Source organism: Nyctibius grandis, chromosome 31 (assembly GCF_013368605.1).
Source record: "Nyctibius grandis isolate bNycGra1 chromosome 31, bNycGra1.pri, whole genome shotgun sequence".
Taxonomy (NCBI): Eukaryota; Metazoa; Chordata; class Aves; order Nyctibiiformes; family Nyctibiidae; genus Nyctibius; species Nyctibius grandis.
In genome coordinates this window covers 4,048,964-4,070,263 of record NC_090688.1, presented here as the reverse complement: position 1 = coordinate 4,070,263, position 21,300 = coordinate 4,048,964, and the positions used below count along the sequence as shown (strand labels likewise).

At 49.8% G+C, this 21,300-nt stretch overlaps 1 protein-coding gene across 2 annotated transcripts; it reads right to left on the bottom strand.

Annotated features, from left to right (window-relative positions):
- Positions 1 to 5,274: 5,274 nt before the first annotated feature.
- On the bottom strand, positions 5,275 to 21,220 carry PGPEP1 (pyroglutamyl-peptidase I). Of its 2 annotated transcripts, none has more exons than XM_068420965.1 (5): positions 21,118 to 21,220; positions 17,749 to 17,801; positions 12,113 to 12,229; positions 11,359 to 11,591; positions 5,275 to 11,032 (listed from the first exon to the last, which is right to left on the bottom strand). In XM_068420965.1, the coding sequence occupies exons 4-5, from the start codon at positions 11,562 to 11,564 to the stop codon at positions 10,840 to 10,842; spliced, it is 399 nt and encodes a 132-aa protein (XP_068277066.1). In that variant the 5' UTR covers positions 11,565 to 11,591; positions 12,113 to 12,229; positions 17,749 to 17,801; positions 21,118 to 21,220; the 3' UTR covers positions 5,275 to 10,839. The 2 variants fall into 2 exon arrangements, with proteins under 2 accessions (XP_068277066.1, XP_068277065.1); XM_068420964.1 differs by lacking the exon at positions 21,118 to 21,220 and adding an exon at positions 20,604 to 20,674.
- Between the last annotated feature and the right edge of the window lie 80 nt (positions 21,221 to 21,300).

Sequence of the window (21,300 nt, the reverse complement as noted above, 5' to 3'; positions counted from 1 at the left end):
TTCCAGCTCCTCAGGGAGCTCCTGGGAGCCCCAAACCCCCCGTGATCCCCTCTCCGGGCGATTTTATCGGCTGGGGTGACTGTAACCCTTCAGCCCCCACTTCAAGGGAGAAGGATCATGGCCCCAGGAGGACCACGGGCCTCCGGGAAGGAAGAGGCCCTGACCCCGCCGCCATCACATTGAGCAAGACCCGGCAAACCCCGAAATCCTGAAGTTCTGGTTTTTTGCGATGAATTTTCCGACCGTGGGCACATTGCGCGGCACGAGCCCCGTCCACGAGTGACGCAGGGTGGCTCGAGCTCGCTGAGCATCAAAGTTTGCCGACGCCGGATGTTTTTCCCCCCCGAAAGGCGCCAGCCGTGGAAGCTGGAGATTTACAGTCCAGCCACGGCCATAAAACTCGTGTTTTAAGAGCCGCGGTTGTGCAGGCCGAGCGACCTGTGATGAAACGTCCCAGCGTGTCCTCACCAGCCTGCGAGACGGCGATTGCACAGGCTCAGGCCTGCGTCAGCACCATCCCACGGCTCTCCTGCTCCTTGCCCGGGGCCAGTAGCCCATTGGCTTTTGCATCAGAAGGTCAGATTGATCCAACGCCTCTTCCCAGCGGGAAGCAGGATCCTCTCTGGTTAATGCATCCCCTGTGCATCCCTCGGCGAGGTGCAGCCGCAGCGCGGCTCTCGCCCACCCGGCACGGTGATTTGTAGGGGATGCAGGTGGCCGGGACCCCCCAGAGCTCAGAGGGGCTGAGGATGAGGAGGAACTGATGCCCTCGCGCTGTCGCTCCTCCGCATGCAGCGAGCAGGAGAGAAACTGGGACTTGTGGTGGTTAAAGCATCGCGTGGCGGGTGAGCAGCTGGAAAGGCTGCTAGAAAGTGTGGTGAAGGCTCAGAGAGTGAACTGCTGAGCCTGGAAAGGGGTAAATGATCCCATCGCCTTCTCCCTGCCCTGCTCCAGACGCGGGGGGTTCGGCAGGGAGCGCGGCGGGGGACGCGGCTGCCACCCCCAGCGTCCCCCAGAGCCACCCGCGGCTCCCAGCTGAGCCAGCACCGGGGGACAAAAAAAAAGCCACGTTGCAAATGCTGAGATTAAACACCAAAAGAAACGAGAAGGGGAACATGAACGTTAGTCACTTCCCCATGAAACGCAAGCTGGCCGCAGCCTTGAACTTGAACCGACTCTCGGAGTGGGACCGGAGAAGATCCCTGTGACCTACAGGACCCCGGGTGCTCCCCGAAACCACTGAGGTTGGGCAAGTCGGGCGCTGGAGGGGGGATATTTCCTGCAAACTACCCCAAACAAGGTCGATAATTCTTTCCCGTGGGGTATTTTTCAGCCGAGGGCTAAGGAGGGAAGAGCAGCTCAGCCTCCCCTATCTGCTGCCGCCACGTGAAGCTCGAAGCAGCCCCTGGGGCTCGGTCTCTAGGGAAGTTGGTGTCTGGAGGCAGCTTCAGCACTTCCAGGAGTAAAAAAAACCCTCGGTGAAGAGGAGGAAGGCAGCTGGCCTCTGGGGTGGTCTGTCGGTCACGCCACGGACAAGGTTTGATCCATCCTGTCTCGTTCTGGGTCTGGGAAGGGGCGCAGAGGGATGGGAGAGGAGGGCTCTGGCTCCGCTGCCGGGGGGGGATGTTTGGGAAGCCGCATCCCATGTTTTCCCAGCGCTGGGCACCGTCACGATGAATCAGCAGAGTGGGACCTGTCTTGACTTTCAGATATTTCTAAATAAAAGCCAAACAGGATGGGTCAGCTGAGCAAAAAGCAGCTTTTGCCCCGTGACGGTGGGAATCACATTTTTTTTCTTCCTTTGCTGCACGTTTACATCATCTGCCAAAAATGCTCCACTTGGACAAAGACGTTTCTGCCTCGACTGCGCCCGTGGTCAAAGATTAACTCCTGTTCCCAGCCCCCTCGGCCTGGGCAGCGCAGGAGGTGACTGCAACCCACCTGCCAAAGGCTGAACCCTCGTTCGGGAGATCGTCCCTCACCGGCCTCGCAGCGATGCCGTGGGCACGGGGAAGTTCTCCCCATGCAACGAGCGTCTTTCCTGTGAGGGATTCCCCGGACACCTGGATGTACAGGTAAGGTCTGTCCTCGGGGTAGGATGTTTGACAGCTGGTACCTCCCCTTCGGCAGACGTAAATGCGGTGCGATGCCTCGAGAGCATCATCTGCACGAGGAGCAGCCGACGAGCTCGGCCTGGGCAGGATCCAAGGGATGGTTGTGGAGAAGCAGCTTTAAAGAGAAGCTTTTCCATGGTGTGAGCCTCTTTCTGTTCAAAAGGGGATGCGTCTCGCCCCTCCGACGAGCAGATCCAGCAGGTACCCCCAGGCCGAGGCTTTTGGGAGCATCATCCTCCCTCGGGACGGCGGCGCTGAGTCCAGGAGTGAAGCACAAGGCAGCAGCAGAGTGAAAGCTGTGGCTCTAACCGGGGACCTGCCTTCGTGCAGGCTCCAAGCTCAGGAGGGACCCAGGTGAGCTCTAAATCCTTCCTCCAAAAAGCTTTCCAACCCTGAGCAGGGCAGGGGAAATAGATGAAGGAAATCAGCTCCAATGTAGGCACAGCCCAGAGCAGCATCTCTTCTACCAAGGGAAGCCTCAGGAGATGCTACAAGGGAAGGACAACCCAGAAAGCTCCTTAAAACCGGAGGATTTTAAGAGTCCGGATGGTTTTTTAAGCACAAGGTACAATTTTGGATGAGGCATGAGAATGAAAGCTGCCCAAGAATTAGACGAGGTTGCTGTTAGTGTAACCTCCAACAGAAATAAATGTGTTTATTTGTGAACCAGGGCATGCACTTTGTGAACCAGGGCACGGACTTCATGAACCAGGTTTCCCGCGCCCGTCAGGAGGGCATTAGTCACGGGAGTGTGACTCGGGGAAGGGCTGTGTACCCAGGGCACGCTGCTCCCGCGCCCGAGCATCCCCTGCTGCGGGAAGCAGCTGGAGCAGAGCAGCAAAAAGAGACTTTCCCCCAGGCCTGGGTTGTGATGCTGGTTGGGAACCGGCCAAGCAAACCCCAGCCCGTAGCTGAGGTAGGTGGTGAATATCCATTTATAGCTCCTGGAGCCGGGCGATGAGGCACCTCCGAGGAGCAGGGACAGAAAAACGTGGTTGAAATGCCACGGTGAGGAGCCCCGGCACGGGGAAATCCTCATCCAGAGCATCATCCCCGGTGCGGGAAGCGCATCTGGGAGCCTGTCCAGCCCCAGCCACCCAGCGCGGGGTGCGAGAGGCAGCAAAGGCTGACCCGGGACCTGCCCGCACATGCCTCCGCCGAAGGCAGCGAGGGCTGCTCGGAGCGGGCAGGAAATTCCAACCATTCCCCCGCGCCAGATCCGCAGCTGCGAGTTTTTTGGGAAGCCCTGGGGAGCCCTTGGAGGAGAGGGTGGGCTCCCCAGCACCTTCGCTTGAGGTCGGCTTTGATTTGCAAGCCGGGAAAAACAGGCGAGCAGCCTGCCAGATGGCCGCTGCCCAAACATCCCACCTCGTTTACGGCGGGTTTGGAGGGCTCATTGGGGGAGGAAGAAAAGAGGGGGAACAGACCAGGCTGTTACGAGAAAGAATTAAGATCTACGAGGAGCCGGTGCATCGAAGAGATCTGCTCCGCGGGTCGCTGGAGCTGCGCTCAAGAAAGCCAAGCAGGATGCTCCACCATGAGCTTCCCTCGCCCCCGACCAGCGAGAGCTTCGATCTCTCCCTCCGGAGAGTTCAGCTTGCAAAAAACGACCTCATCGGCACCCGGCTTGCCCAACGGCATGACATCAGCCTGGAACAGCGCCGGGCAGGAAAAGCTTATCGCCTCGTAAAGCAAATTAAAACGAGAGTGATTTCATCAGGGTCACGGGAGAGACCGTGTCCTCTCCTGGGAGCACGTGCCCTGGCTCGTGTTTGAGGAAGATCTCAAAGCTCCCCAGTGCCCGTCGCACGCTGGGTATCCGTGAGGAGACCACAGAGCTCCATCTCCGAAGAAAAGGCTGGAGAACTCGGCAAGCTCGACCCAGCAGCGCAGGAAACAACCAGCCCCAGAGCTCGGGCATCCCAAGACGACAGCAAAAGCAGAGATTCAGAGAGAACTGTGAAGTTTTCCTTTCTGACTCCCCCCCTCCAGTCACAAACCACCGTTAACTCCCTGGACCAGGGGCTGGGTAAGTCCTCACAGGGCAGCTTTTGGGCTCGGGCCGTTGTGTGACCTCCCCAAGCCCCGTCCCACCTCGGTGGCTTTGGGCTTTACCAGGACAGGGTTTACCCCTCGGTCTTGGCAAAGCTGTGTGGTAACAAACACCATCCAACCTGCTCCGCAGAGCAGCTCGTGAGGAGCAAACGCTGAGTCGCTGCCATCCTCGGGGCAATCCCCCCCCGACCTGACACTGCTCCTCCACTGGTGACGCCACGTTGCCTCCCACCTCCACAAGACCACGGGTGGCGAGAGGTAGGAACCCCCAAAGCCCCCAGGCCCAAGCTGGAGCTGCTGGAGGGTTGTACCTCCAGGCTGTCCCCACCCAGCAGCGGGGCGAAGCTGTGCGCAGTCCGCCTGCATGGCAGCACCATCTGGTGGCACCAGCCCTCCCCGCCGCCCCAGTTTGCTCCCAGTCAGCACCAGTGGCAGCAGCCTGAAAGCAACCAACACAGGGAGCGAGGAAGCAGCCCGGCACAGCGAGGAGATGCTCTTGGGGAAGAGAGGGAGAGCTCCAAGGGTAACGACTTGCTCTCAAGGAAAGCAGCACGCAACGGTGCTTGAGCTCGAGGCATCCCAGCAGCTTCCAGACACGCTGCTCATCTTCCCACGGTCCCCGAGGGAGCTCTTCCTCCGGAAAAGGAGCGTGGCAGAAGAAATGTGGTTAGAAAATGCCTTACAGCGGGTTCCCGAGCGGCTTAGGGAGCCTGCGAGGGATTTGAAGCCTGCGGATCAAAGCCACCTTCAGAACCTCAGCAGCTCCAGCTGCCAGCGGGTCACCTGCACCCCAAGGGGCAATAGTGTGTCTGTGGAGCAGGGGAGAACTGCTGCTGTTTAAGCTCATGTGAGAACAGTAAAGGGTGTGTAAAGCAGAAATACTTTATTAACTGACAGATCTGGAAAAGACTGAAAAGATTTAGGATTCACGGGGCAAGGCAGACTGTGTGACACGGCTACGAAACCAGAGCTGAGAAGGAAACCAAATTCCCTGTTACCTGGTGAGCCTGTGATCACTGCTATGTAATTACCACCCACCAAAGGCATCTTTTAAGTCAGAAGAAGTCACTGACTTCTTCTGACGACTGTGAAAGAACACCAGGAGTCAGAGTCAAACTCTTTATTTACTGTGAAACGTGGGTTTAAATTTTCAGTTACAAAGTCCAGTCTAGCGACAGCAAGCTGAAAGTACGTTGACGGTTCTTTATTACACAGCCCTTTTGTGACACACAGGATTGTTGGGTTTTACAAGGCACTGCAAGAACACACTGAGAAAAACAGAAGCCCCAACAGATTTAGGATCGTAGCTCCAAGAGTCCTGATAAGCATGAGATTGGCAATGCCCGAGGTACCCAGACAGACAACTGTTTATTTTCACCACAATTAACGAACGGAGGAGCCGAGAGGCTGAGCGACGCTGTGACATGCACAAGGTTCGAATAAAACACCTAACCTTAAAGAAGAGACAGAACAACCTTCAGGAATTTGGCCAACCTAACCAAGAGGGACAACGAAGGAGCAAACACTCTTGTTTTTCCCTTTGTCAGGTCAGTGTGTGTCAGAAAACCTCGAGAACTCGATTCAGTGCAGTTTCTGAAGAGCATCCTTGGACAAAGGGGACACCGAACAAGTCCAGCAGTTTCTCCCAGTCTTTCCACCCACCTTTGGTGCAAACGGCTCGTCCGTCCCCATCACCACCGCTCTGCTCGCCAGAAGCGAGCCCAGCCCAGGACAAGGCACTCCCTGTTTAATCAAAGTAAACATTTGCGATTTAAGAAGCTGGTGCGATAGAAAACCTGAACGTGTATTTAAGTAGCACAGAGTTTCCTTTAAGGGCAGTGTATAGTTTCATTTCCTATATTTAATTCCTATCTACGGGGAGGCATTTTCTTCTCTACTTTGTCTTAAAATAGACTGAGCAGAAGCTGATCTCAGGTTTCAATTAACACGATGAAGAATTAACAATATCCTCGGCTTTGGAGGTTTGGCAGAATATCACCTTCATCACATAAGACACTGATCAGACAAGTGGGTTTTTTTTAGAAAAAAAGTGCACTTTATACTGCAAAACATTAGGGTTTCTGGTGCAAAAAAAGAATAAATCCATCGATGTCAAGATGTGGACTTATGGTATCAACTAGAGGTATTTTATCCAAGCCAACAGGTACAGTTTGAAGGAAAACCTTTGCAGCTCCGAAATTTCTCTCATTAAAATATTAAAAGAAGTAAAGGAGAACAAGAGGAAGGTGGTTACGTGGTGACAGTACGTACAAATTAATTGCTGACAATTTTATTATCCGCACTGCAGGATGAAATCTGAAAATTGCAATTAAAAAAAAATTTTAAAAACCCCCACAAGTGTATTTTCTAAGGAGAAACATACTGGTTTCCAGTCAGCTTTCAAACACGACCACTCACTCTTGAAGCAGCTCAGTGGCTGAGAACCAGCTGTGTGGTTAGAGCAAGAAACACGCCGTAAGTTAAAAAAAGCTGCGCGAGACATGAGAAGTTAAACCACGAAATAACACGGTCAGACCGTAATCGCTGCTTCAGTCCAGCTCTGGGGCTAGTGGGGAATTACCAATTCAACTAATTTACACGGTTTTCCCATTTTTGGGTTTTAAGAAGCTTCTCCTACCACAATTCCTTTTCTACTTTTCATATGAAAGCGTCAATGAATCACACGCTCAATCAAATGAAGATTATTTGAGTATTAGAAGAAACTTCAGTGGTTTATAACTTGTTTTTAGCCTTTTCATTAACAAAAATAACAACACCGGGAGTCTGTGCTGCCCCTTTGGGAGTCTGCAGGCCTGGAAGCTCCTGGGTTTTTACTCCAGGCATGGCACTGCGTGACAGCAGCCCGGAATAATCCCCTTTGCCAGCTGACTGAGGCACTACAAGGTTAAATATTGCCTGCGCGACCGGCAGAACAGCAAGAGACACACTGGAGCTGGAATGCTACATCTAACCTGACTGTAAGTTAATGCAAATAGTAGTTTCCTACTGACTTACACAGCACGTGCGGTACAAACCCGACGGAGATCAAGGTAAGTTGACATGTTAGATCAGACCCTGGTTCGATGAGTCTGTTTTCTTCTGCAGGCAGCACCCGACGCATCAGGCTGCGCTTTACAACGCGATGCCGCTTGCAAACACCACTCAACTCCTGCAAGGGGTCAGCCAGGAGGCATTTATCTCAAATCAACTCTAGACACCTCGCCTTTGAACTTCCCCCTCCTCGGGGTGAAAGCAGAGCAAGCAGTGAGTTTTCATGAAGTCTGAACCTTTTGAACACCCTCGGTCAGGTCCCTCCTGGAAGGACCCAGCAGTTCTCGGCCGCAGTCTCACGTCACAACCACACTCAACACCTCTAACCACCTTCATGACCTTTTCATCCTTTCCCACTACAACCATGTTGCGGAGGAAGAGTCAGGTTGGGGAACACTCCAGATAAGTGTGAACTGCTCTAAATGATCTTACAGATTTGGACATCCTTGCCAAAAACAACCCCAAATGTCTTCCATACCACGGGTGCTTACCCTCCACCGTATCATAGGACCAGAGAATATCTCAACTTGGAAGGGACCCATAAGGATTATCAAGTCCTCCACAAGTCTTTGAGGTAAAGACTCTTTCAAGCTCACAGTTTCTTTTTGCTGTGTTTTATACAGCAGACTCCCATGTTTAATTCAAAGGAAATATCTCCTGCCATCGCAGTCACCAGATTGGGAAGGAGTTCACGAGTATCTGGAGTTCCTCAAAATCCTCCGCAGCATTTATTAACCGAAACAATTAAATTGTCACCACCAAACCTCACCAACACGTCAGCCAATTCCCACTCCAAGCCGTTGGCAAGCGGATAAAATGACATCAGACCCGATACAGCGGAACCTCCCTAATTCTCTCTTCCACACCAAATATTCTCATCCCCGTTTCTCTGTGAAGAGCATCCCCAGAGACAATTTTGCAGTCCCAGGGTTCTAAACCTTTACCAGCTTTTACATTAATTGCAGGCACAGTAATTAATGCTCAACCTGAACTTCCTACGCTCACTCGCTAGCAGGAAATTTTTTGTGGTTGGCAACAGGTCTCCCAGTCAGTGCAAATTAGCAAATTCTATTTATTGATGATCTGGAAGAGAAAGCAGATAGTAAGCGTTACACAAAACATCAGCTCTTTGAAGCTCTGCGTCATTTTAACGTCCTATTTCCAGGGAAAAGATGCACCTCTAGTAAAGGCATTAGGAATTCATGAATTTAACAAAAAGCTTTCAAAAAACCAAAAGTATTTAATTTAGGTCAGATTAAATAAAATTAGTTTAATGCCATTTTTAAAAAGTTTCGCTATACAAAATTTCTCTACCACCAAGACGCCCTTTACAAATACAATCTCTGAGGACTAATTCTCAAAAAACCCCAAAAGATTATAAAATAAATTATGTTTTCTAAGAAACCCATCACATGGAAGCTTCACAAAAACAGATTGCGAGGAAACGCACAGCTCGAAGGGATGCTCAAAGCAAAGTATTTTCCTGCCACCGCTTCCATTCCACAGCCCTTTTTTTGTGTTATCACCTCACTAAACTGTCCATCTTCCACTCCCATTTTATTCCCAACTACATTACAAGTAAATTAAATTACTGAAAATTACTTAATTGCTGAACTTAGCAGAATATGTGAATTACTCCTCTTTTAAAAGTTAAGATACACTGCTGACAAAAATCTTACCAGATAAAGGAATCGACAACCTACAATATGAGCAGCTCAACTATTCGCAAAAAAAAAAGTGTCAAACCACAGATATTTAAACAAAAATATTAAATATAATAAATTACTAATCAGAAAGCCGGCCTGCCTGCTGGCAATCTGACAAGTGCTACTTTGTGTTGAACGTAAAAGAGAACATTTACTTTGAAGGCAAACTCTTTTGATTGGGAAAGTCTGTAAATACAGGGGTAATTTCCTCAGTAAACCAGAAGTCTATCCAAAAATCTTCATAGCCAGGTCCCCTTAGCAAAGTTATTACAACCACAGAAGTCTTCGGCCTCGCTCAAGGGTTACAAGGAGACGTGGTACGTCCTTTGTCACTAGACTCCTACTGGAAAACAGCAAGTTAATGGCAGCTCTCACTGAGAGATACTATAGCAGAATCATTCATAATTAGAAAAATTAAAACAATGGTATTTTAAAACGTTTCAAAATGTTGGTTTTTTTTATATATATATATATATTTGTAAAAGTATTAGAAGCAAACCACAGATCTCTTCATTTAAATGGCCCCTCAATGAGACCTACTGGTCACCAATCACCCATTTTGTGCCCGTTCCCACTGTAACATGATCTTTCACTGGAGTCTTGTAATTTGGAAGCAAACTCACACGCACGAGCATCAACCACTTCTAACATCCTGCTTAGAACCTGCACGTACAATTCCCCAAATTAATTACTGGGAAAGTTCACACAAGAAGCAGCACTTTGTACCCTCCCATTGGGAGGGGGACACTAACAGACAGCCTGGAATACTCCATCTAAGCAAAATTCCTCGTTTTCAAATAATCACCTCTGGTTTACAGACAGTGGGGATAGGTTTAGGATTTGAGATTGGATTTGGCAGAACATCCTCGAATCCGCACGTTCGCATCTTTGTGCCTATCACAAACCAAGGTGGCAACTTAGAAGTTAAGTTAAACATTACTCTTCACCTCACCTTTAACGAGAATGAAACTTTATAACTCAGGAAGTTATAAATTACTCCACCTTCACCTTAAAAATAACAGCTAGCACCAAGAATCTAGGATAAAGATCTCCTGTGGAGAAAGTGGCCTTTAGCAAAGCTATTTAACCGCTAATGATTTGCTTTATACACGTATGAAACAATGTGTTTTGTACAGGAGGTATACGGTTCACTTGAGTGAGGAAGGTGGCATGAGAGAGTAATAAAAAAAAAGATATTTGAAAATATTTGGCGCAAGTCAGGCTCATACTGCGTACAAAAAAATAAAAAAGGCTATCTCCTGCTCCACCACAAAAGGAACCCAAAACATCCCTCCTATTGGCAGCTACCAGTTAACCAGGACATTACAGAGGGTCCTACGAGTACTTGGACAATGTGGGGTGAGAAATCGGTGCCTAAAATATGTTTCCATTTCAGCAAAGCAATTTGGAAGACTCCTCGTCTCCACCAAGCGCTGTTTTACAACAGACAAACCCACACTGTTCCAACTCTTGTCCATCGTAACCTATAATTTGGGCCAAAGAAGAAAAAAACCAAACCAAAATGAAAGCAAACCTTTCAACTTAAGAACTAGTCCTTAGAAGATTGGGTTAACTCCCTGCACCTGAACGCCAAGTCCAGGTGAGAAACCTTCCACCTGCGCTGTATCAGACTGGTCACTGGGCTGCCAGATGAGCTCTGGATAAAGCACAGCACACACACTTCAGTCCCTTCAGCAATGAGTAGGTGCAGGTGTTATAAAGAAGAGATTCTGAATCCTTTGTTGCCTAGGCCGAAACGCACACATTGGACAAAAAAAAGGGTCAATTTCTAGAAGTAGAATTTTCTTTTTTTTTGAAGTCTCCAATTCTGGGTCTGGACGTTTCAGACCGTTTCCCCTTCAGTAGCAGGGAAAATGTTGGAAGTGCAATACCAGGATAGCTTCTGCCCGCTTTCAGTGTTCATGCTGACAATTGATTTTGTCTTCAGAATGCTCCAAAACATCGAGCATTTCTTCTATGATGGCCTGTAGGGCCCGACCCAGCTGTTCTGCGCTATACGGTTTTCCCAGTGGAGGCACGTGGACAAAAGCCGACCTCCCGCAGCTCTGGTACAAGGAGGTGTAGTAAGTGAAGTCACAGAGGTACCTGAAATACAAGAACAGAGCTGATTTAGCCACAAGTGACAAATACAGTGTGCAAACCACAGGAGGAACCGTATTCTTATCGTTCAGCATTGCAGCAACATCCTGCAATAAAGAGGGGAACACAAGGCAGGTATTGCTGTAACCAAATCTAGGACAACAGAACGTAAAGATCTCTTTATCCTCTGATGGTTGGGTGACCACTGAAAAATAGATGGTTGCCAGCCCCTTGAGAGGTGAAACGGGTACGAATCGCACGGGCCTCATGGGCTGAGCACGAAGTGAACATGCATGAGTCTCCTTTCCCCATCGACCGTTGGCACCCCGTACCTGCCAGCATCCTTAGATATAGTGACCGTGACATCCAGCCCCAGCGCCGAGACTCTCTTGCACACCGTGTCCATGTCGATGATGGAGTCGATGCATTCTGGGCCACCTTCTACGCAACACTGAGAGCCCGGGCAGAACCGGCAGTTGTCCAAGCCTTTATAACCGACGTTATGGCCACACTTCTCCAGAGTTACGGTCGTAGCCATACCCGAAACACCGACGTGAACCACCAACTGTCAGAGACAAGAAATAAGTTAGATCAACCAAAATACAACTGGTGGGGAATGAACAGCCCGCTACTCCCAGTTAAAGACTGGATGGGGTTGTTACAAGAATTCTTGCAGGAATATCACAGTAACAAGCCATTTATCAATGAACTCGTGGATCCAGCACAGAATAATTCTTGTTTCACCCCGTCCTGGCCTAAATTGTAATTTTATCAGGGTAAAAACGAATGTTGGCACATTCAGAGCCAAGCCCAAGGCTGGACCAGCCCAGGGGGCGCAGACCAACTGCGAGCTGTCTAGACAGCCCTTTGCAGCGGCCTCTTCACACTGACTGCTCCCACTAATTGGAGAGCTCTATTCTGAGCTATAAAATTCTACAAATTCACATGTTCTCAGGACAAAAGAGGAAAAGATCTCACGAGGGACTACCAGCCCCAACATCCATTAAAAAAGGGACTTCACATTATGCTCACTGCTGGTTTCAGCCACCTGCTCTGTCTCTTCTCCTCCTCCCTTTACTCACTCACTTGTGGACTGTGCTTTTTCCATAATGCAGGAATGAGTCTTTGCACTGTCTGGTATTCAACTGGGACTTCGTAGACGTGCAGATCCACGTCATCTCGCAGTCCGAGCTTCTCCAACTCCTAGGAACGTAAGGAAATAAACAAAAGATGGTCAGAGACAGCTCAGCAGAGGATATACTTCTAGAAGGTTTATTAGCAGAGCGAGTCTGCTGTGAGGGACTAACATCAGCTTACAGACAGGCTGTATAACCTTGTAAACAGCACTGTAAAAGAAAAAGAAGACACAACAGGGAACAACAAAGGCATCTCTCCACCTGTGTTAACAGTCTTCGCCCACAGGACCGTTTGGTTTGCTCTGATGTGTGTAAAACAAAGAAATCAACATTTAACTGACAATAGGTATCAGCAACACCCACACTCAACAGAAAGGGTGGCTGCATTATTTATAGAAGTACATAGTCATATTCACTTCTTGAAAGAACTGGATATTATGTAGAGAAAGTAGAATTGGGAGGATTATATTCATCATCTAATTTGTTCTCTCTCAGGACTGCTGGCCTGGAGAGCAAATTCCCATTTGTTTCCAGATAAAGAGCTCTCAGGGTGAGGTGACAGCACGACCAGGCTGTGATTCCGTGTCTGTGAGTCTCCAGCAAACACTCCGCATAGGAGAAACCGGAGCACCGTTGGCACACCCTCCTCAGCATCTTTGTTTTACTTTTATTTTGGCAGAAGCTGGAATACAATACAGCCTGTTTCCAAAATGTAAAATGGGTTTCCATCACCAGCTTTACCTATACTTAACATACTGCACTTAATTTTGCAACATGAGCTGTTACCATCGTAGCGATTCAACTAACGCAGTAAATTATTTCTCCCTCTAGAATGTTAACTAAAGCCATGCCTTCAAAACATCCCAAATATCCAGGCAATAAACTCAGCCAATTTCCTTTAAACCTTTTAAAACACAAATGCTCAGTGAAATACCTTGCAAAGATTTCTTTAAAACCAGAGGGAAGGGGAAAGATCTTTATTTTTTCCCCAGTACACCCGACTGGAAAGCACACTGTTCCCTCTACATACATGCTCCTGGACACTTCTCCCTTGCTCTTCTTTGGTCTCTGTTTCAACACACTCCAGTCTCACCAGTAAGGCTTCAGTTCAAGGCTCATGTGGTACTTCAGACTTTGCCAGTGTAGCCCAGAACAGGACTTATTCAGAAGTGAAACCTTCCAGAGCCATCAAATCCAAACTTTCAAGAACTCAAGGAAAGGATACCTCTGAAAAAATGTTCTTAAAACCATCAGCTGAGCTCAAACCTAGGAGCCTTGCACCAGTCTGCACCGGGAGGCACTTCTCCAGCAGCTGAAGCGACTTCAGCTGTCGTGTTTAATGAGTTCCAACAGCATCTAACTTGGATGAAGTTTCCCTCTGATGAAGACAACACTTTTTGGCACTCTGAAAAACTTTACAGCTGCTTTTCAAGACTGAGAAGCGACTGTACACGCCATAAAGTTACCAGCCTTCGTCAGAATCCTTCCATAGCTCTGTCTCCTCTGGAAAGGAGCTGCAAGCGCATCCTTCCCTGAAGGCAGAAGGAGCTGTGTGCTCTTGCATCGCTGTCGCCAGGCCTGTGTTTCAGTTAGAAGAACCAACTCCAGCTTTTCTCAGCAGAAGCTTGTCATCTGGAGCTGCTCTTTCTCCTCTGAGATACACGTCAGTTGAAAAATGCAAGTTTACTCGTGCCAAAAGCTTGAAATGATTATTGTGTTAACATCAAAGGGGCTGCGTGCACAGCGAGGAAATAACCTGCGACTCTCACATCCATAAACTGCTGTAGCTGTTCTCATGGATCCGAGGTAGAAACAGCAACGTAAGAAGCCATCAAACTATCAAAGGACGTTTTAAAATATGCTTGAATGATTAAATTATCTCCATTTCAGGTTCAAATTCGGTGATCAGGCCAAGAGCTGCTCTTTCTTGCAATCCTTAGGCTTGGTTTTCCTGTGCACAGACGTTGTACCTGCAAGCTCCAGGCTAAAACATGCAGATTAGCTATTTCCAATGAACTTTACTCAATTGCAAGTCTTGTATTTCCCTAGGTTTAAAATTAAAGTCAGTTGAGAGGACAAGCTGAGGTTTTTGGACTCCCCCATTACAATCCTACCTCCTCTATATAAACGTGAGCAGTATCTCAGTACTCTTTTTTCTGTAGTTATTACTGCGAGTTGTTTGTTTACTGAGGAAAAAAAACCTTTCACACTTGTAGGGACAGACAACAGAGGGTGTAACAAGATTTAAGATGACTAAAACACACAGCGAAGGCAAGAGTAAGACTTTCACGGACCAGCAGATATGAGCAACAACGATGATAAATCACTTGCTCTGGCTCTGAGGGCAAGTCTGATATTAAAGGCTTGCTGTATTGATTAGTGTCTGGCACACACAGACATTCATTACCAGAGATGGATGCTAAGTGATGTTTCACCACATCTTCTTTACACAAATCTGCCTTCAAAACGTTAGCCGGTTTATGGGGTGCGTTAATAAAGTCAGTAGTTTGCAAATGAGAGTATTCAAATCCAAGTCAGTCTCTTTAGGAAGATCTCCAGAGCGTTAATTGGTAGGAATTCATCATTGCTCCTCTAAAGAGCGTGAAACAGCTCCTAAAGATGAGTTTGATCATGGAAAGTTTTACCGTCTGGGCAGAACAAGCATCTACAGCGAGCGAGAGACGCGGGGCCGTACGAGCCGCACCGCCTCGGGGACAGCCACCTCCTCCGAACTCAGCCGCGTCAAACCTCGGCTTTACAAACTCACAACTTTCTTTTAACCAAACACAGCGTTCGCACGCTTCCAGTCAATAATAAAGATGTACGCTGGCCCCCAGACAACTTATTACCCACGGCCTTGTATACCTGACAAACACAGAGGAACGAACGTGTCTGACCGATTCCCTGACCCCGCAACAATGGTCGCCTTTGTGAGCCTTTAATATCCTTATCAGGTCTGTCTAGACACCCTGACAGCAATTGTCCTTAGTGATGTCAAAACGCACTCTGACCCCTCTCCTCCTCCTCCTCAGCCAGCAGCCTTTGCGGGGGGATGAAGGCAGGAGCCCATCAGCTTCACAGCCCACGGGGCACACCTGTGTCTGCACCAAAGTCGCAGCAGGGAGGCCAGAAAACGCACCGAACGGAAAGCCCATCTCAGTAACTTCTTCTTTTAAGGTCCCTCCCAAGCAAAAATTGCAGCAGGAGAAACCCCTCAAATGAAATATTAAAATGATGAAAACACACAACAGCAAATCCACATTAACACAGAATATTTTTACTGTAGCCTCAAAAAGCAGAAAGAAGTTATTCTTCTCTCTGAATTCATAGGAAATCTCTCCCCCATGCGTAAAAACCTCAAAACATTTCATCTTCACATTATTAGCCTGCAAACTGCTGCTATTTAAGGCACCCTCTATGTTAACTACGTGTAAAAGTCATTTAGCTTTCAAAAACATGCAACTTTACTAGAAATTCACTGCAGTCGGAGGGAAAAGACACACCGTATCCGTGTTCTACACAAGAAGCCAAATAAAACCAAAAAAAAGAGGACTGGAAAGAAAAGCAGAGAGTTTTATCCTCGGGATGCAGGATAATAAAAGATGTAATAAACCAGAACTAGCTTAGCCCTAAAGCTAGGAAGGATTTACAAAGATTGTTTAATTGATTTTTCTTCTATTAAAATGCAGATCACACCGCCTGGGATTCAGAAACTCAGACACGCCTTTGTGTCCACTCAGCTCCATGAAGTCCCCTGTCTGAAACTCGCACAATGCCCAGCTCGCCTGTGCTCAAAGCCATGCTGTTCCTTTTTGTCTGGGCCTCTCGGGGCTGAGACGGGGTAAGGGAAGGCAAATCCTCCCCGCTGCCTGCGAGCCGGTGGTTGTAGTTAGGAGCCAGCGCGAGCTATTAAACAGGATCGGAGGAAGACGGGCTCCGACGCAGATCGCACACCACCAACTAGTTTTCTACTCTCAAAACACCCCCCCAAGCCCATAAAACGAATTTAAAATGCACGTGATGACTTCATCCATCAGCCACACAGCTGAGCAGCCCGCGGTGCCTCGAAGGAATGACACGCCATTTCTCTTCATAGGAATTAGACATGAGGTTTGTTTTTGTAAGCGACAGCAGAACACCCACCACTCTTCCTGTTCCAGAGGCACAATACCCTTTTGTCTATCTCCTCTAGAATAAAAGTAGCTTGTTTACAATAACTGACATTGCACGAGTAAGAACGAACCAAATCAATTAGTCTCACTACTAAATTTCAGTAATGTGCAATTTCCCCGCCCCCCCCCCACATCCACAGCTTGCATTTTTCCCCAAACTTCAGCTGCACAAACCCAAACTCAAATATATTCCTTTCCAAAAGGCTCTTGGAGGCAAAGGTTTCATCTGCTCATACCAGCCAACACATTAGACATCTGGACATTAGTTGACTGTAATTGATTAGAGTTTGTGATTTAATTTAAAAGCATTCTAAAGAAGATATTAATCTCAGAGCTCTGAAGGGAAGAGAGATGTGTTGGGGAGAAAAATAGATTTAACTCCCTGGGCAACTGTACTAAAAGGTACCCTTGAATTCCCAGTAGCTTTGTCACAAACCGCATCCAGAAGTGACAAATAAGGAAGCAGCGGGATGATGTAGCAGCGCTGTCCCTAGCTGATGCTTTTACAGCAAGCAGCCTTAATTCCTCAGTTTAGCTGGGCATCTAGCAGGAGTTTGATTTCTTCTTCTTGCCTCATTTGTGAGCACATCAGTGTGACACAGGCGAACACAGTCATGTAGATATAAAGCTACAAGTGGCATGAACTCCATTTGTTCAAGCACGTACGACCTGCTCAGTCAACAACCCTCCACCAGCACTGCTGTCTCCAGCAAGGTCCAGCTCCATCAGCCAAGCACCACTTGCTGCTGCTTCTCAGCAGAGAGGAGGTTGGCTTTGGAGCAACAAACACTGCCTGAGCCCCCCACGCCTCCTGCGACACCCGCCGCAGCCCACCGCCGAAAGCAGGTGGCCGCAGAAGGACCCGAGGGGAGAAAGGAGGCAGCAGGGAAAGGAGGCAGCAGGGAAAGGAGGCAGCGGTGGCTCCTTCGCTTTGGAGTCAGAGTCCTGACATTCAGACCCACGTTGGATGACCCTGCAGTACGCTTGACTCCACAAGACTACCAGGTGGAGGTCTCATAATGGATGAGGCTCAGCTTAAAGATTAACCAACCTGCCCAGATTCAAGCTAGAACTGAGTGAAAAACATAAACACTCTTCTGGGTTCATTTATTTATTTTGAATTCTCTAGGGCAGAGGAAGATTCCAAGCTCCCTGCCCCATTTAACATCTCACCAACCTACAGAGGTAGCCTATGAATTCCTTACTTGCCTCAGCGACATTAACTCAGCCTCACTAAATTCTACTAGCTAAGGGATTGTCTTCTGAGAAGGGAATAAAACCTTACCCACCTGACTATCCAGAGCGAGCTGGTCTCAGTTAATAAACTGGGAAGACAAGAGCTGCAAACTAAAAGTTGTACGTTATCAGCACAGCGCTCTGCTTTAACTTGGTAAGAAGGAAGTTACAGTGTTACCTGAACTGCGATCCAACTGGCGTTAACGGCGTGCTCTCCAAACGGCCCAAACCCTGGAAGAGAAGGAAAAATCCACAGCGATGAAGTCATCCTCACAGGTTGGACTAGACTTAACGTTGCAAAGCGCTCTGCGCTCTCCTGGTTTATATATCCTGAAAGAAAACCCACTTCTGATGCTCAATCCTTATTGACTTTAGACTGTCACAGAAATGTTTGAACCACGAACCTTTTACTGTGAAGGAAAACAATAGCTTGCCTCAAAAGAAACTCTCTTTTTTCCCAACAGACACCAGATTTTTTTCCTTCCTGACCGGGTTAAAAAAACTTGTTATTAACAGATAAGTTGACCCATGTCACGGAATGAGAATCATTATTGGATTTTCTATTCCTGATTGTTTTAGCCCACAGCAGATGCTTCCACAAACGTGGACAAGCCTCTCTCAAATATTTCTTCTCTGCCCAGGCCTTCACCAAGATCTCTGTTAGCGTTGGTTACGCCTTATGAGGAAAGAAACAAAATGCTGCTGACAACCCACCTACACCGAGCAGCAAAGGTTATGATAGCATTATCAGAAATACTTACTCACCACATCTAAATTTCCTAATGAGTAACTTAGAGTTAACTAGTAATCCATAACCTCTTTCCCTGAGCAAGCACACAAAGGTTAGGCAATTTATCTGGGTGCGACGTCAATATGCTTTAATTTAAAAATGTCAGAGTTACCCCACGAGCCTAATGCAATTAGGAGACATAAATTTTGTCTAACTCGTGAAAGGATTTGAGAGGGACCACAAATATTATATGGCACGTTAATGGATACACTCTGTTTGCTACCAGCAGTGAGCCTGAGGTTATAATGCACACGGTGATGCAAGGAATTGGCCCAGCTGACAGATCTCGTATGATCTATGTTGGTATCTCCCCAAAATAAATCTCCTGAAGGTTTCCACAAAATCAAAATGTAGGTACGTTTTCCTGTGAGCAAACCTCCAACTAAGACAATCCACGACTGCAGCATGGGTGGATCACTGAACGCCTTTTCAGATGCTTCTGCAGTTCAGGCATGTCCTACACGAGTCTCTGGAAACACGCAGTCGCCACCTGCTAGGTCTCATTCTTAAAGACACCACGATAGTCTCACAAAATAAATAATATATATATATCTTTAACAGCTCAGCCACTGGAAAGCTGGAATTCTACAGGTGCCCCCGCACGTAATGTAACCCTCTCGCTCTGAAGCCAAACGCGAACTGGCACAAATACAGCTGGGGGCTATCGCTCCTCTGACTCATCTCCTGCACACATCCCTCGCGTTATCTCTTTCGCAGAAGATAAGCAACTTTGTCGGCAGCATCGAACTCCACGAGCATGCCCAGGAGTTCCTCCGCATCCACAACAGGGCCCTCCGAGGCTTGTTATTAGCAGTAAACCAGCTGCAGAGATTTTTATGGGATTATCTCCTTACAGATTTCTAAAAAAGAAACTGCACACAAGTAATGCTTATCCCCAGCGAGCACATGATCGTAACCGAACAGGAACACACCACTGCTAGCTTTAAAGAGGAATTTAGCGTGACATCGGTGACAGATTATCACAGGGCAGACCTGATAAGATAACCACTGCATTTTAGAAACAGACTTCCTTGAAAGCAGGGGGAAAAAGGAGAGAGGAGAAGCATTGCAAGCAGCAGAGCATTCACTGACGCAAGTTTTCTGTCTAGTCACCGCCAAGTGCGGCCGCTCAGCGCTTGATACAGGTTTGGGAAAGCCAGAATTTGCCACCTGCTTCTTCTCTCTCCGCAACTGTCCTCTGCAAAAGACAACTTGCCTCCGATTAAAACCGCTCCAGCGCATCGACGACGCCAAACCCCTCGCCCCCGCGCTCGCTATTCAACCGGCCTCAACTTCAGCTGCTTGGGGGGAGACCTGAATAGTTTCGCCGAGTTCCCCATTTGTCACAGCGCTGCCTGCCCCACAAATCAAGCCGCCCGGCCTTTGTACCCCGGGGAAAGGAGCCTGACAAGCTCTCGCCCGCGACACCGGGGCCTTTCATTCCCTCACTTATTCTCCCCCGAGGCGCTTCTTGCCGTGCTGCGTGGGCGATTTTGATAACAGCTTTGATACCTTGATGGCTCGGGATGGGGGGTCAGCGATCAAACGCCCCCCCTGTGCTCCCCATTGCTTTTCCCACTGCTTGATTCAGTCCCCTTCTCTCCCCAACCAGCAACCCCTTGGGGAGGTGCAGGGATGGAAGAGGGGGGGTCCCAAAGCTCCCCCCTGCCTGGCCAAGCGTTAGGAAAGCTGCTGCAAAGCCCCTCACCAAACAATGTACCCCCCAGCTCCTGACACCCCCCCCCACAGCAGCCCCCCGCCGTGCTCCCCAAAGCCCCCCAAGTCCCTGCCCTCCATCCCCAGCACTCCTGCTTGACAGCCCCCCCCCAACAGCCCCCCAAGTTACAGACCCCCCTCCTTAGTCACCCCCGACGGGACAGCTAACCCCACATCTCCTGGCCATCCACCCCTCTCCACTCACCTCAGAGAAGGGATCCTCCATCTACACCCCCTCCCCCGAGCCCCCATTTACCCCCTCACCGCCCCCCTCCCGCCCCTAAACAGCCCCCCAGGGCACAGCCCCCCCCCCATCCCCTCTTTAGTCACCCCTTGACAGGACAGCACCAGGGGGGTGCTCCTGGCCATGCACCCCCCCACACTCACCCCAGAGAAGGGGTCCTCCATCTATCCCCCCCCCCAGACCCCATTTACCCCTCACCGCGCCCCCATTTACCCCCTCACCGCCCCCCCGCCCCCGGACAACACCCCCCGGGACAGCTCCCCCGGCCCCCCCCGCCCCGTACCCGTCACCACCACCGCCCGCCGCGGCTTCTCCATCCCGGCTCCGTCCTGTCCCGTCCCGTCCCGCCGTCGCCCCGCACTGACCGCGCGGCCCCGCCCCGCCACCGAGCGCGCTCCGCCCCGCCGCCTAGAGCGGCCCCTCCGCCACCACCGAGCGCGCTCCTCCCACCCGCCTAGAGCGGCCCCCCCGCCACCACCGAGCGCGCTGCGCCCCGCCGCCTAGAGCGGCCCACGCGAGCCGCTTCCGCCGCTGGGGCGGAAGTCGCTCGGCGGGAAGGGCCGGGCCGGCGGCGGGGCCGCTTCGGGAGAGGCCGGGCCTGGAGCCGCTTCGCTGCTGAGCGGCGCCCGCTGGGCCTGGGGGGAGTTTAAAGGGGCTCCGGTCCCGCCGCCTCCGCCCGGGCCCTGGTGGGAGCTGGTTAAACCGTTACAAAGCGCTCAGTCTGATCCACGCGCGGGACTCTCCTTCCCCGCCGGGGAGGCTGCGGGGGTGGGGGGGGTGCTGGGGAGAGCACGAACCGGGGCCGGGATCCGTGGGTACCGGGAGGGGCCGCAGAGGCCGCCGGGAAGCCGGCGCGTGCACCGCGGGGCACTGTGGGTCCGCCACCGCTTCCCGCCCCGCTCTTCGATTTGCGGCGCTGTCGTAAAGACGCGGACCGGGCTCCGCGGCGTTGCTTTACGGCCGAGGCCGGGTTCCGCGCT